The sequence below is a fragment of the Archocentrus centrarchus genome, chromosome 17 (assembly GCF_007364275.1).
Source record: "Archocentrus centrarchus isolate MPI-CPG fArcCen1 chromosome 17, fArcCen1, whole genome shotgun sequence".
NCBI classification, from domain to species: Eukaryota; Metazoa; Chordata; class Actinopteri; order Cichliformes; family Cichlidae; genus Archocentrus; species Archocentrus centrarchus.
Window position 1 is genome coordinate 17,916,583 of NC_044362.1, and position 16,980 is coordinate 17,933,562.

General features: G+C 41.7%; 1 protein-coding gene across 1 annotated transcript in view; it reads right to left on the reverse strand.

Moving 5' to 3' along the window:
• Nucleotides 1–2,383: 2,383 nt before the first annotated feature.
• LOC115796080 (apoptosis regulator Bcl-2) overlaps nt 2,384–16,980 on the reverse strand; it is a 28,242-nt gene continuing 13,645 nt past the window's right edge. The window contains exon 2 of the mRNA XM_030752312.1: nt 2,384–4,935. Within this exon, the coding sequence (XP_030608172.1) occupies nt 4,798–4,935 (138 nt within the window). The 3' untranslated portion in view covers nt 2,384–4,797. The remainder of the gene's footprint in view (nt 4,936–16,980) is intronic.

The window sequence follows — 16,980 nt, forward strand, 5'->3', positions numbered from 1 at the left end:
CACTCGGTATGCTCGTGACATCAGTAAAATCAAACTTCCTTTACAGGAAGAGGCTGGATCCACGACGTGAACTCTCCCAGGACGTATTGATCCTGAAGCTGTCAATGTTGAAGCTCAACTCGGCTGTATTTTTATAGCATTTTTCTTGCACATGTTACAGTAGTACTATATTTTTTAAGATATTTAGTAAGCTTGGAATTGAATTGCAAGGTGAAATAGAAAAAAAAAACAAGTGAAAAAGAAAATAAAGTTGTGTATAATACCAAAAATTAAATGCTTTTCAATAGTTGGGGGTTCTTAGAAGCTGGATACCTTTTGATTTTAGAAAACTGATTTTAATTATTTATATACATTATTTGTTATGCACATTTAAATACATTTAGATTACAGTGAATCTAAATTTTCTGAAAATGTATGCTCGCCACACAGTTTGGACACAAGTCTTTGCAACTCCGCACACACATGATCATGTAACCTCATATTTCACAATGGACTGTTAGCTCTCAAAAACACTGTTGCAATAGTTTCCTAAATTAACACCCCCACCCTTCCAGCAATTAATAACATGAACCAAAACCCTGAAATGCAGACATTATAGCGAGTGTGCACACTCGCTGGCCACCTTGCTTGGAGCCCTGTGTTTTTGCATTCAGAGCTACCTCCATTCTTGGTAAAAATAGATTCAACAAAATGCTGCAGTCTTCACCCAGACTAGCCTGTACCTAATGAAGTGGCTGGTGATTGGAGAGTTTTCTCACATGTACATTTTAAAGACATAATCAGTATGTAGCTGGTAGTCATACCAAAAACTTTCAGGGTCTTATTTCATCATCATGAGATTGAGATTCTTGTCTCACAGGTTTTTCCTCTCCTTCAGCAAATGTTTCACCAACCACAGACAGCTGAACATCCCCGGCGCTGTAAGCTGTTGAGCTTCCAGCCCCGGAGCCTTTTCTCTTCGTGGCATGCTGCCCTGCGGATATTTCAGAGCAGGGATAGGCAACCATGTGTGCCAGCGTGTGCTTGGAAAAGGATGACTTTTTTTTTTTTTTTTAAAACATAATTTTAACACCAGTAGTTCTTCTATATCTGAAGATGATCCGCGTGGTGAAATCAGCTGCCGTTTCTTGTAAAGGAAGAAGCCCTTCGCAGACACATTTCACAAACCCACGGCTGCTTGCATTAGGTGCTAGTTGAACATATGTGTTGCACCCACAAGGTGACACTGTAGTACAAATTTCTAGCAGCATGAGGCTTTTCTACAGTTGATCCCATCCTGGTATGAAAAGGACCTCTTCTGCCTCATTCAATATTTACATTTCAATAACAGATGAATGATAACCATGCAGTCTGTTTATATATATATATATAAATAAATAAAATCCTTTGAGGAAGTGGCTTGATTTCTGCAGGAAGTTTTTAAGGGTTGCCTCTAAATGAGGCAAAGGTAGCATGTGTGGATCTGATGGACTTCCAAATGAGGGGTAAAACTGGACTAGACTTAATCCAGACAATCTGCTTTGATCTCCCAATCTCCCCTGTGATATCCAGCTCTGGGAAAGCCTCCATTACACCTTGTAGCCCTAAAGCAGAAGAAGCACAAGGGCTTCACCACCCTCCCCCCCTCCTCTTCTCACTGCCCATCTTTCTCCCTTTCTTTGCACACACACACACATTCACCATCCACACCCACACTGGACTCTCTTTTGAAAGTCTAGGACTTGATTTAAAATTCCTCTTCAGAGCATGTCATGCATTTTATATGCATGGCGAGTGTGAGAGGGAGAGAGGGAGGTTTGCGTGGCGGGGCGGGGTGGGGGCTCCAGCCCAAATGAACTTCCCTCCGCTGTTGCTTTCCTCGGGGATATATCTGTACACAGCACCATCACCGCTTTCTTTCACTCCTCACCCCCTCATTTTCTTGCACCCACTCAACTCTTTCAACATTAGTTTTACTGCATCATGCTTTTCACAAATTCCACCGAACAGCCCGGGTGCCGTAGCCTTTGAAGACAAGTGTGATCAGAACAGAGGCAGGGGGTGTACAAAACCTGGCCGCGGGGCATTTGGGGTTTTCGCACTCGCGTTTAGCAGCGTATGGAGCAGAGGAGGGAGGCTGACAACTGCAGTGTTTGGGGACAGCTTTGATGTCTGATGGGGTGCGGCTGCCGCTTCTGCACAGTCCTTCACAAGGAGACTGTCACGTTGACACAGCCAGGCTTATGCAGAGCAGAGCCGTGATGGATAACAGATAATCAAAACAGCACAGCTGGTGCGCTGCCCTTCACCTAAAGCATCTCTTATTCTGTTTGCTGACTGGCTCAGACGCGAAGATGGGAATCAATAAGACACTAAAGCAGCATCAAACTCGCACTTCTGCATCTGCTGGAGAAATCGGGTTTATTAGGAACAATATGAACCCACTAGCTTATCGTGGATATAGCAGTAAACAACAGAAACACAATTCACTTTTTTTTTTCTTTTAAGTGCTACAGATTTGTGATTATAGACATTAAACAGCACAGAAACCATAGTGCTACATTCATATATGCACGGAGTATAAAAAAAATTACAGTATATTGCTGTTAAAGTCTTCCTATTCCTGCTCATATCACCCTGTTTCACACTCGCACACACACACGCACACAAACACACATCAAATATCACACTGTTAGCTGTTGTAATGACAACTGGGTCTTTTTAAAGTGAGAGCTGAGACAAGGTTTAGGTCTGGCAGGTCAACATTTTTACAGATAAGCACTGAGTTATCATTGGAGCACAAAGTTGACAAAAGTTAGGCTAATATAGTACAGTAACACGAGACAAACCCTCCACAGAGAGATCACAAAACCTCACTGGACAGACTCTCAGTGAATTGAAGCAACGTGTTTTCTCCTTAAGCTATTATGTATTTTTTTTTTCCTTCTTCTTTTTTTAAAATCAAAGATTAATACAAGTTAACTTTGGTTTCCAGCTCTCTTTCAAACTATACTGTAAAATTGTGGCAGTTTAAGCTGTAAGTAAAATCAACAGTATAGCAGCCTTAAGCCAATGATAATACAACACAGAAAATCACTTTTTCAAACATTTTTTTTTTCTTGTTATAATAGCAGCCAGGAAATGACGTAGTTACAGTGTGATTCCATAGAATAGCAAAGAGAGAAAGAAACTATCAAAAATCTGTGATCTGGTACCTCTGAATAAATAGAGAAAAAAAAAGCAACTTCTTTGTTGTTATTTCTTGCCCTCTAGCCTATTCTGTTATAAATATGGTTACACATAGTGGGTATTCATTGTGTTAAGACAATGCCTTTCATTCATGCAACAACAAAGAAGCTGGAGAGTTTTAGTGACAGAGAAATAAAACCACTTTTCCAAAAGCGACTTTCTGTACAACAAAGTATTTTGGAGCCTGTGAGTGGTTCCAAATTTTTGGACTGCAACACAAGACAAACATCAATAAAAACCAGGCTGAAAGGAACAAATCAATGAGTGGATGCATTTGCGGGCCGGAGAGAAGGGACATCTCAGGTTCCAGCACATGGGACCTGCTGGCTTTACTTCTTCCATCCGCTCAGTCATCTGTGAGAAACTGTCCTCGGTTCAGCCATCTTTGTCAGAGTTTATTCTTTAGCGCTACCAGGTCACTGTGAGTCCTCAGCCGGGGTCAGCTCTGAAACCTGGGCGAGCCCATTCAATTAAAGAAAAGAAATGAAACAAGAACTGATAGATTTTTAGCCATTTTGTGTGCTAATAGTACAAGCTGTGATTATATTTTGTAGGGCAGTGATTTTAGAAAAGGAGTCATATCAGGAACTTAAAACTCTTGATGCTGCAAGACCCTACTCCTTTAAAAAAAAAAAAAAAAGAGTTTATTTTACTTCTACCTCATGCTTTTGTGTTGCACATCTTTCTCATGATATTCTGCAACATCCATCAGGCTTCTTTGCATAATTTTTTTTGAACTCCTTTTTAAAAAAAAACAAAAAAAAAACCCACTCCACATGCAAACCATTTGATTTGGTTTGCTGCAAAAATTAAAACCAACACAGGCGCTTTCAAAGCACTGCAAAAGAGCTCAGTCTTCTACCAGCCTGTCCTCCATCACAGGCCGGGGAGAGTATAATGGAGCAGTGTGTTCAGAGTTCACTGGAGCGGTCTGAGGGGTGAAAGGAGTAGACACACACTGCGTCGGTTGTAGCGAGCTATTTCCATTACACATTCTGAGCAGCTGTTGTGTGGAGGAAGTCCTTTGAAGGGGGTAACTGGAGTCCACAGTTCAAATGGGGTCCTTCACCCTAACGAGCAGGGGTCAGGACCGCAGCTTCGTCCTCTCTGGCATCATCGTCATCATCATCCTTGCCACCACCGCCACGAAGGACCTACACATGCAATGTCTAAACTAACACTCTACTTTCATGCTATAACTCATACTGAAGCAGGCAGAGCAAAAGAAAAAAAAAAAGAAAAGAAAAGAAAAACATGCACTCCTTGTTTCTCCTCAGTTGTAGTCAGCTTAGTGTGATTACATCTAAAATGCATCCTTTGCTCTATGGGTTTTGCCTCTGGTTTCTTCAGTTGTTTTGATTTGTGTCTGTTTTGACACAAAGAGGCAGGGAAGAGGGAGTTTTCTGGGAGAGGCTTTGAAGAGATTCAGAAGAGTCTGAAGGTTGTCTCTGAGGGGTCATGGGCATCTTAAAAAAGGGGAGAAAAAAAAAGGAAAAAGAAGGAGAGGCACCAGGAAAAAGAGGAGGATGCTGAGATGAAAAGTGAAGCTGATTGAAAAAGAGGGCTTGTTCACTTTTGTGTAAGATATGCTCCGATGGTGAGGCTGGCCGCTCCGAGTGCAGCCAAGCCGAAAACTGTCTTGATGGAGGGCCAGGAGCAACTGAAGACGGACTCCCTCTGTCTGCCATACAGCTCCACAAATGCATCCTGAGAGACAGAGAGAGAGAGAGAGAGAGAGAGAGAGAGAGAGAGAGAGAGAGAGAGAGAGAGAGAGAGAGGAGAGAGAGAGAGAGAGAGAGAGAGAACGAGAGACAGAGAGAGACAGATTAGGCTTCCAAACAATGTGGTTACCTATGCATGAATTATTTTTTAGTTCTTGAATAATTTTGGTATTTCATTTGTTCATAGTGGAAATGTGGGTCTGTTAAGAACAGGCATAAATAAATAATTCTGTATTCAAAAAAAGGTCAGCAATTGCCTCAAACAGCTGGTCAATGCAGGTTTAACCAAATGCTGCTCAAACAGGGGTTAACTCTGCATTTGACACAAACTATTTTTAGAAGAAGGTTGGTTGATTGACATGTGGAAGTGCACGTGAAGCTGTCTTTAAACAGAATCCACTGTTTTCATGCTTTCAGCAATATGGACTGGTATTTATATAGTGCTTTTCTACTCTAACTGAGCACTCAGAGCACCTTTTACTACAACCACCATTCACCCTGTCATGTAACACTTTATTCTTTGCCTAAGTCCATAGTCTAGGAGTCAAACTCCAATGACTGCATCAGGCCTAACTCAGGGCTCAGTATCTTTCCCAAGCACACTTCAACATGCTCTACATCCCAAGCCACAACTGTTCCAACACAGGAATGAGTCAGTCGGTCCTGCTCAGTGCAGGAACTTATTTAGAAGTATCTAATTGTTTTTTGACAACAAAAAATTGCAGGTAAAAAGCTACAAAGGACTGAGACATATCTAAAGTTTAGGCTACACATGCAGTACCTACAGGAATAATTAATTGTTTGATCTTTTCAAGCACCGAAAGGCCTGTGGATTATTGAGCATAATAAGGATAATTTGTTTCTGATTTTATTACATATACACTATATTGCCAAAAGTATTCACTTGCTCATCCACATTATTGAATTCATGAGTTCCAATCCCTTCCATGGCCACAGGTGCATAAAACCAGGCACCTATGTATGCAGACTGCTTCTGCAAACATTTGCGAAAGAATGGGTCGGTCTGAGGAGTTCAGTGAATTCCAGCATGGTACCGTCATAGGATGACACCTGCGTAACAAGTCCAGTTGTGAAATTTCCTCAATACTAAATATTCCACAATCAGCTGTGAGTGGTATTACAACAATGTGGAAGCGATTGGGAACAACAGCAACTCAGCCACAAAGTGGTAGGCCACATAAAATCACAGAGCAAGGTCAGTGGATGCTGAGGCACATAGTGCGCAGAGGTTGCCAACTTTCTGCAGAATCAATCACTGGAGACCTCCAGACTTAATGTGGCCTTCAGATTAGCTTAAGAACAGCACATAGAGAGCTTCATGGAATGGCTTTCCATGGTAGAGCAGCTGCATCCAAGACTTACATCACCAAGCACAAAGTGTCGGACACACTGGACTCTAGAGCAGTGGAGACGTGTTCTTTGGAGAAATGATCACGCTTCTCCATCTGGCAATGAATGAATGAATGAGTCTGGAGTTGCCACAAGAACGGTACTTGTCTGACTGCACTGTGCCAAGTGTAAAGTTTAGTGGAGGGGGGATTATGGTGTGGGGTTGCTTTTCAGGAGTTGGGCTCAGCCCCTTAGTTCCAGTTAAAGGAACTCTTAATGCTTCAGCATACCAAGACATTTTGGACAATTTTATCCTCCCAACTTTGTGGGAACAGTTTGGAGATGGCCCCTTCCTGTTCCAACATGACTGCGCACCAGTGCACAAAACAAAGACCTGGATGCATGGATGGATGCGTGAGTTTGGTGTAGAAGAACTTGACTGGCCTGCATCGAGTCCTGACCTCAACACCTTTAGGATGAATTAGAGCAGAGACTGTGATCCAGACCTTCTCATCCAACATCAGTGTCTGACCTCACAAATGCGCCTCTAGAAGAAAAATTCCTATAAACACACTCCTAAACCTTGTGGAAAGCCTTCCCAGAAGAGCTGATGCTGTTATAGCTGCGAAGGGTGGGCTGATATCATCCCTATGGATTAAGAATGGGATGTTACTCAAGTTGTGTGTGAATGCAGACGAGTGAATACTTTTGGCAATATAGTGTACATTTTCACTTCAGATGGTCAAGTTTCATTCACTTCCATGCATTGAGCAGAAATCTTATAGGTAAATATATAGTTAAAAAAAGAAGAAAAAAAAAAACAGCAGAGGTAAGCAAAAATTTTTTTCTAACTTGGGTGAAATGATCCTTTAAAATGTAAATCCCTTAGCTGATACCAAACATGGGTGGGAAAAGAGTGTTATTACACCCATGCGACAGGCAGATCCATTACCGTTCATCGTTTCTCACACCCTCCTACGCTTTTCACGCACAATGACTCAACCCACTCAGAAACACATACTACCCAAACATGGGAATCACCAACAAAAAAAAAAAAAAGTCCATTCGCAAACAATTTTTTTCTTTTCTTTTTTTTTTTTTTTCTGGCATGTGGATGAGCATTTCAGCACTCAAGCATGAATATATTAAAGCTGCTCACAGTGTCACAGTGGGTTCTGGTTCCTGCCGCTAACGGGAGTTTTTAAAAGAGGCCCCATAAAAATGTGAGCGTACAGAAGGAGGATTTGTGGAGCACATACCATAGCTGCGTGTCTTAGATGAGGAAATACAGACATCTGCTTATAAGCAGTGACAGCAGGAACAGCTGGACAGGAAGTAATGGTGCAAAGCGCTATCCCCCACCCCCGCAGCCCCACGCAGTAGATTATCTTGAACCAAACTACAAAAGAGTAAATTTTAGGGAGCTTTAGGGAACAACTCCTATTGAATATTTTTCTTTTGTTATGAGGCTGACCACATTAGTAGGTGTGTTGTGAAGCCGTACATCTGAGCTCCTTTGAAGTCTCTATCTGTAATTTGACCAGATCTGTGAACAGTGGTGAATTGTTAAGTTTGATTCACTACAACATTACCGTGTCAGTTCTCATGGGGATATATTAGCATTCTATTTTAATCTGTCTCGATTTAAGTCAATTTACCTGCAGTAATTATGTTTTGTGTTACTTTTAGTGGAACACATGTTTTTTTGACCTTGATCTGGTAGAAGATTCATTATACGCTCTTTCACTAGTGTCACATTTTAATACACAGTTTCCTTTTATCAAACAAAAAGGAAACTAAAAAAGGACTAAAAAAAAAAGGAGGCATCCATTCTGAATTGCTGTGGGGAGACAAAAGTATTTCCTGTTTCCCTTCCTGTCCTGTGGCATTCCTGAGGCTGGGGGCTGGTGACACAAGGGAGGAAGGATCAGCAGTTTTTTCGAGGCCCTCTGATGTCAAAACACGCTGTGCTTCGTAAATCACCGGCAATATCTTTTACCACATAGCATTTTCTTTGTTACAGCTGAGTGTTTTCAAGTACCCCGGGCTAGAGACAAGAGTCTAAAGGAATGCTAACAGCTCAGTGAAACTATAAGGCTTTGTTAAATGAGCTAAATGCTAAAGCTAAAGTATACTCACAATGGCACTGCAATGATGCGATCCCTACTGGCTCTGCCACACTGCAGTAAAAATAAAATGCCAGCCTCCTTGTAACTAGTAAAAATAAGTGGTTGTCCAGTAATTGTATTGATTTTTTTTTTTTTTTTTTGGTTTTTGGAAATGATTGCAAGTAGCTGCAGTGACCAACTGGTCACCCAGATGTTGAGTGTGCAACACCCTCAACTTCTGGGAGACCACTTTACATTACAAAATGATTGCACAGGTTCTCTGGTGGAAGGCAGCCTGTCTCCTTAAACAATTGCAGTCTGACTACAGTCACTCTCAGGCAAAGGGTTGCAAATTATCACCGTCTAAATTATAAACACAGACAAATTAGTACGTAGGAATCAATCTGAGTTACTCTGTGCTGATGCCTGCAATTTGTCTGTGATGCATCTGCAATAGGGGACTTGACTCAGCTGGTTGCCAACTAGTTGCATTCTGGCTATATTTCTATATAAACGCAAAGTTGCCGAGCGCCTATGTCATTTTGCAATAAAATTTCCATCCTGCAGCAACGACATCACTATTTCTGGAAGACTTTCTGAATTTCTGTTTCAAATTTATGAGGTTTTGGCTGGACTCTGAATGTAAGTAGTTAATGTGAATTTTTGTTTAACGTGAATTTCTGTGTATGTAGACAGCAAAATCATAAACAGATAGCATGCAATTGCCAACTTGACCCCATCCAATTGCAAACTGATAACAGACTGACTCTGTCTTACTGCCATTTTGGTGCCGTATTTTATTGCCAAAGTCACTTTGAAGACGGCAACCGACTCCGAGTGGTTAGAGACCTGCTCCCCATCTTTAAACAAAAGATGTCAAAGGCAACAAGACTACAAGTTCAGTGCACATGGTCGCAGTAATTTTAGTCACGTCGCAGTCTCCAGCCACTATAATAACCATCTATAATATGTTTCCAGGCTGTCAACATAAAGTAGAGCTGAAGCTGATGGGATATGCTGATGGGATAACGGACCATCCAAAAAGTTCATTTTGGTAAGTTAAATTCTAGTTTATTTGTATAGTCATTAAGTAGCAGATATCTAATGCACCCAAACAATCTATGGCTACACCTTACTAGCCTAGCTTGCTAGAAAAGCTTCTTACTTATCACCTATCCAGCCTGTCATCCAAATATGGTCACTTTCAGCTCTGAATAAACAAACAAAAAAAGATGGTGACAGTCACTGTTAAATTTGAGGCATGTCCATCTTTCATATACAGTCTATGATTTTTGGGTAAACCACCCTCCACCAATCAAAAACTCTGTGTCCGTCTATCCAGTAAGCGTTGACACATTTATCCTCTTGGCATCATGAGCGTCCGTCCTAAATTTCATTGCAGTCCATCTGATAGTTTTTGAGATATTTCAATCTAGACTGAAGCGGTGGACCAACTGTCACCACCATCCTGCCTCGCTGGTGATGTGGAAAGCAAAATGTCCCAAAGTTGTATTTTGGAGCACTCTGAACAGTCTCTCTCTTTGAGTGATGACACGCGTCTCCCCTTCCAGGATTCGGGTATTAATAAGATAACAAACTCTTCGGTCAGACCTGTAGCTGAACCGAATGTGCTGATTGGCAAAAACACCGTTGTGTTTTTTTTTTTTTTTCTCACCTACTCCTGGAAAATAACAGTTTGCTGAAACTGTAACTCAAGCCAGCAGCAAGGAGTGCATGTGACCAGCCACTAGCAAGGCTCACCAAAATGGCAAACTCATGATGTGTGTCCTTGATATGTCCCAGACAGTCGCCATAGATTATCATCTATTTAAGTCTGAAACAAAAGCTGGCAATTATAATAAGAGTTTCATATGAGCTGTGATGGATGTTTAAAAGAATCCCACAAGGGCATGGGTGGTAATAACTCCAGGCTGACTCAGGGGAGAACTGGGAAGTAGAGACAGGAGCGGGGAGGGGAGGAAGGGGGTGTCAGGTGGATATCATGAGACTGAGGAATGCTCCAGTTCAGCTCCTGGAACTTTTTTGCCCCCGCATTAGCAAGCAGTACTGCCACAAACATATGAGTGGTGTGGAAAAAACAAACCTTGGCACTTTGTATTTTGCCCCCCTTTCTCTTGTTGTGCTGACTGTCATTATGAAAATCAGAGTCTTTGAAGGAAATAATGATAAGCAGCTGGAAAAGAGGACACAGAAAGTTGACGGGGACAGGAAAGGACAAAAAACATCTCCAACAAAAGACTTTATAATCCCCAAAAGCTCATATTTGCCCTGCAGCAAAGCCATCTGCCATCAGCAGCAGGTGTGCATCTGGGTAATAAAAGTCCAGGCTGCAGTTCTCTACAGTATTCATTTTTTGGATCAGTGGCTTTTAAAAGGTCAGCACCAGCCTACAGAGACCTGGGAGTCAATGGGAAAATGCCTGGCCAGGTTTACACACACCCTTTCTTCATTTTTACTGCAAACAATGAATCCTGTTGAGAATTCCATACAGAGCAAAAGAGTTGGACTGAGCAGGGAGGACTTGAGAGGATCCCATATGCAGCTGAGGGGTGGCAACTCGCTGCCTGAGTGTCACGGTTACCCAGGCTGGAAACTTCACACACAATTTGCTTTTCCCACCAGCGGGAGAGAGTCTATCCTCAACCTCTGATTTGTTTTTCACATGATTTACACCTCTGGGTTTTGCTCAGTGTCTTTCTCATGGACACAAAGAGATTTTACACAGCTGCCTTCTTCGGATGGCCTTACACTATTTTATGGGCAACAGGAAATACCAAGCATTTCCCAGATCCTTTGGGTATCACCCCCCCTGCTCCCCCATTTTACTTTTGGGAATGATCCCACAGCTTCTGTGGAAGATAATGAGTGATCTTGTGCGCTTGACTAGCTCCGTTAAAACCACAAGCAGCACTTTGCCAAAACAGAAAATGATTAGGCAATGGTCTCTGTGTTGGGAAGCTTCTGTGGGTAATTGTGGGCAGATTGAGACTGAGAGAAAGGGATGTAGGTTAAAGTTCAACTTGTAATTAAAGTGCCCGTTGTGGCTTCACTGCTATATTCACCCCTGAACAGAGTTTCTCCCCACGCTCTGTTTATTTCCTAAGCATTCACATAGTAGCATACTTATAAAATTGCATATGCTGCTCCTGCTGCCCTTCTTTGATTTTTTTAATGAGCTTGCAGACTTCTCCACTGCTAATTAAAGTCAAACAAAACTCCTATTTCAGGATCCAAGGGGAGGTAATGGGAGATTTAAAAACAAATGCAAGGAAGGGTGTAATTTTCTTGTAATTGATCTGTTCTAATCAAAATATACATCTCTCTCTCTTTGTCCCTCTCTCTCGTTTTCACATGGAGACATTATTCTTCTTCTTATTTTTTTTTTTTGAAAATACTGATTAAAAAAAACAAACAAAAACAGATAAACTCAGCTGTCCAGACACAATAACAGTGACAGTGCTGCAAGCGCTTGTCCTGAAGCAAGGTCAACTTCGATCAATTCTCTGGAGTGGCATCCATTGACCAATCCAGCAAAAATCAGATGACGGAGGAGTTTGTTGCAACACTCATTACTCGGTGAATCCCCTGTGTCAGCAGCAGCAAACAGCTCGGAGCTGAGGACACTGAGCCCTTCACTACCCTGTGACAATACTGCAACACATGGAAACCACGGTCTCACAGCCCAGTGTGACAAAGTGGGATGGCAAGCTGCACAAATCTGGCCCAATCAATGCGCATACATTTAATGGATCAGCCTGAGGAAGAATAACACTTGCTATGGCAGTAGTTCAACATTCTCATATTTGTCCATAAAATAAAAGTCATTTATTGTAGGTAATAAAATCATTTTGAAATCAAACTGAACATCTTCAGTTTTTCTGCTGGCTGAACAGAAGAAATCATTTCAGTTTGTTACATTAAGTTCTGTATATAACAGACTGATGGCCGATGTCCTCCGAGTCTGAAAAATTGAAGCCAACGAGACAGAGACTTCAATCTGTATTCTTGGTAATGTGCAGCAGGGGGCGACTTTTCCGATTGCAAAAAGAAGTCAGACTGTATTGAAGTCTATGAGAAAATGACTTTTGACTTGATTTATGAATCCAGTAAACAGTTACGCAATGAGTTTATGGTCTCAATCGTAAATTCAATAGTATGAAGACTTGTTTAGCGCGTCATGATGTTACTTTTGTAAATTATGGCCCCGTGTTCAGTACGATAATACTAATAAAAAAAAAAACACAGAGCATGCTTCTGTCATATCCGGTGTCAAAAGAATTAGACTGCAATGGCCAAAATGCCAAAATTTGAGGCTTCAAAAGAAGACACCACAGACCAGCTGGTCATGACAAGGTGGCTAAATCCATTTTCTTATTCATTTATTTATTTTAAATCATTAACATGTTTGATTTGGCCAAGATTTTACACCAGATGCCCTTCTTAGTACAACCCTCCCCATTTATCTGGGCAGCAGGAGTACACAGTTTATAGACCCACAGTTAATTTTTAATTGATTAAGGTGGTTAAAAAAAAACAAAAAACCTTTACTGCATTTGTCCAAGCAGATACAGTAACAAACCAAATAGTATTTTGGTGAGAAATAGTCAATGAAATGAGCTTCTGGAAGATGCTTGAGTAAACTTTGAAAGTAAAAAGCTTTATTGACTTTCTACATGCTTTCAAAATGCCACAAATGAATTGTTATCCTTTGAAGTAGCCTGACAATATGGAAGCTATAGAATATGGTATAATATTGGTCTGACAGAGAGGGATCATGACATGGTAGAAAGGAAAGACCTTTTTTAATATGACCCTACCTGCGCTTCACTGCAAACTCAGGTTTCAAACCTTCTGCAGTCATTACATCTGAGTCAAGCGTAAAGAGAGAAACAATTTTGACGTCGGATGCTACCCTAAAGGCTCATAAATATTCAAATTTGCATCAGCAACGGCGGCTGCAGCACTTGTGTGTTTACAAAACAGCTCGCTCTCCCGTGGGAGTCAGCCTTTTCCACTGGAACATGAAATGTGATCGGCAGTAAATCACACACACTCCTTGTGACACTCTGTGTGTGTGTCTTTTTTAATTGTCTCCATTATTCATTGTCTAAACTTACCAGATAAATGAGAGCCGGAACTTTACACAGGAGACTTTGGTTTCTCTGAAGATATGTAATGCTTCAGTAAACTTGTTTTTATCTTTTTTTTTTTATCCCATCCAGAGGAGGAGGAGGAGTAGGTGAGACATTGGAGTAAAACAATTCCAATTTGTACAGCAGGAGGAAAATTTATTCCGAGGTTTTTGGGGGCGAATATCCACAGATTTTGAATTGACAAACATTCGCAGCCTTGACTGATCAGTTATGTGCTCCTTTATTCTCGTTGAGACCATTGATTTTTACTGAACAGCTTTGATCCAACATGAAATGAAGGACAGGGTAACCTTGCAGTCTCAGAGGATTGAAGGCAAGTGCACAGGAGCAGAGTGCACTGGCTCTCCCCCCTACATTCATGGTTTATCAGCAGACTACACCTAAGCTCAGAGTGTATTATACACAATCACTTTTACATGTAGAGCAAAGAGACATCAGAGCAAAGGGCAAGCCACAGAGAGACAATCTTTTTTTTTCCCCATTGACAGTAAACCTCTGCAGTTCAGCCAATAGAGTTTTCTTTATTTTTTATAATGAGCCATTCTTGTGGTTTGACCTTGAACATTAGATTCAAAATCCTTCATAACGTCCAAAACCTAGGCCCAAAGCCTCCCTCAAATAGATACAAGGCAGCTAAATGAGGATGTCTGCCTCAGGATGTCTGCGCTGAGTGCATCCGGCCCACCACGGAGGAGGAAGTGACAGAGTCCTGCCAGATAGAAGGAATGCAACTGCTGTGCAGCTATAAATAACAAGAGGCTTCATCTGAGCCCCTAGTTCAGGGCTTCCCAATCTAATAAAACAACTCTCATCTCCGCTGCTCGGTCCATTTAAAAGGCCACAGATGACGGGCAAGAGCACAGAGAGCGGAAAAGGGCAGCTGAGTCATCGTCCGCATGTGTGGGTGTGCTTGAAGTGCATTAAACCTGGCTGGAGTGGCTTTTTAGTAAAGACAGGATGTCTGCCACTCGGGTGTCTGAGAGCTCTGTGTTCTTCTCAAGAAAGCTTTGCATGGTACATCCAGTGACGCAATTCCAAAATCCATGTAAGCAGTGTGCAAGCCAATAAACTGTGGGGCTTTGTTTCAAAATGAGAAAACTATGTGAGACTTTCCATCCTGGTTTGCTTTGTTCAGGTTTTGCACTCACAGCACTGTTAAAGGGCACTTGCATAAAGCGCCACTTTGTAAGTGAAAGTGGCATTTAAAACATGCAGAAGGCCTCAATGGAACAAAAGGCAAGGTAAGTATAAGTTAATGATTAGACAAAGAGGCAAAGCGTTTTACTTTCAAATGACTATCAGCTTTAAATCAGCTTTGTATTTGCTGTGCTCAAGAACCACCTCTTATTCTAGGAGAACCCCTGTAGTTGAACTGTTGAACTATCACTGATTAGTTCAGATAGAAACTCCTGATAGAGACCGTGGGAAGCAACCGATTCCCAAGTGGCCTACTGCTTATCCTGTAACAAACACAATCCATGGGAGAGGCTCCTTTCCTGTAACAAAGGCAGCATGCCGCTTCAAGCCTTAAAAGTCAGAACTGCTGACCCCTGTTGAGACCACACAACCACCCTCTTAGAAAGCCGCTCCAAAAATAGTGTCTGACTGTTCCGAGCCAAAAAAACGACTACTGTATATGGAGTAATGACCAGGATGTGTGGGAACACCATCTGCAGCAGGGCTTTAAACTTCACGTGAGATGCATGTGGTGGCTAACTGTTCTGAACTTGCCCCTAAAAATGGAGTCACTTGAAATGACGTGTTCTGCTTTCAGTCACTGTGGTCTTGTGTTTGCAGCTTCTTTGTTTTGAGCCCCTGATGTACCAGAATTACATAATCCTAATGTGCAGAAAGGGGCTTTTCAGATAGCCGTGATAGGCAGTGTAAAGGACCTCAATGGCGTAGTTAGCATTAAGTCACTTTCTGTGGTAGACGCTGCAGGAATGACATCACTGTCTGGTGTGAGACTATGGCTTCTCTGTGGTAGAGCCAAGTATGGCTAAATCACAGAGTCTGTTCGGGTAACTAGGAAAGACTCGAGGCAAGCCAAACATGTAGTCATACTAATACCATGGAGAAAGGGAGGGGGAGCAGCAGGGGAGAGCTACAGTTGGTTAGACACTGTAACTAAGAGATTTGTATTTGTTTTGAACCATTAAGCAACTCCTAAATCTTAGCCCCAAGTATAAGAAGAGGCAAACCATAAAAAGGCAAGTTTTAAGTAAAAAAAAAAAAGTGGGAATGATGTTATTTTTCCTTTGATGAATCCCCAAGTTGTAATTTAGGAAGCACAGGCAAACAAGTCGAGTGTAACATCATCTAATAGAGAATTAAACATGTCAGTGAAGGAGAAAGTATTAGAACATCAAAGCTAGACACCCAGGGCCTCCCGTAGTCTCCTCTTTCATACAGGAGACATCTTGAAAACTCAGCCCCTAAATGAAAGCTTGTCAGTTTTGGCAACAAGATACTGGAGCGGTTTACGTGATTAGAGTACACAAGGCCGAGGTTTCAGGTTTAGCTGCGTTCTCCGTGTAGCCATGTAAATGAGAGAGGCCACAGTCTGGGACAGGGCATGCTGTGAGGAGAACGGAGAGCAGCAGATTGAGGATCTCAGATGTCCGATAATGTCAGAGAAAACAATCATCCGTTTGAGGTACAGCTCCCTCAGGAAACAGCTTTGAAGTGGAAGAGAATGGGAGCTGAAATGCGCTGAAAACTTTCCACAAAGTCATGGGGAAGGCATTCACAGCCAGTGGTGGAAACTAACTACATATGCTGACACTTTTTAGACTTTAAACCTCTAAAAAATACTGCAGATTCTTTTCTCTTTAACAATAAAAAAACAAACAACTCAACTCATGCTGCATTTTGATTAAAGTTGCTCACAGCCCTGATTGGTGCTCAGAAATGTGACACTGCCTTTCAGCGCCGGTCTCCGTCTCACCTCAATCTAATTAGAACAGAAGACAAAAACCTGAAAATGTGAGATGTGCCTTGTTGAGGTAAACACATTTCCCTTTTATTTAATTTTTTTTTTCTTTTCTTGGTTTTGAAAGCAGTATTTTCACTTATAATATCTTTACAGTGCTGTACTGTTACTTCAGGAAGAGAGCTCCATATGTCCTCATTTTCTACTGTTTGCATGAGAGGATTAAAAAAAAGGGGGGGGGAAATCATGTGTGAAGACAAAGCAAAACCGATAAGGGAAGGAAAGCATATTTCCCACAGGCTGAGAGCTAAAGCTGCAAAAATGCATGACAAAACTTCTCTAAACATGAAGCATGAGGTCATTTTGAAAACAGGGGAGGGAAGGAAAGCAACGATTATTCTTATGCAATTTCACTTCCACTCAAGGAATCTGAGACCAGTGCCCATATCATGTTTGATTATCAGCTC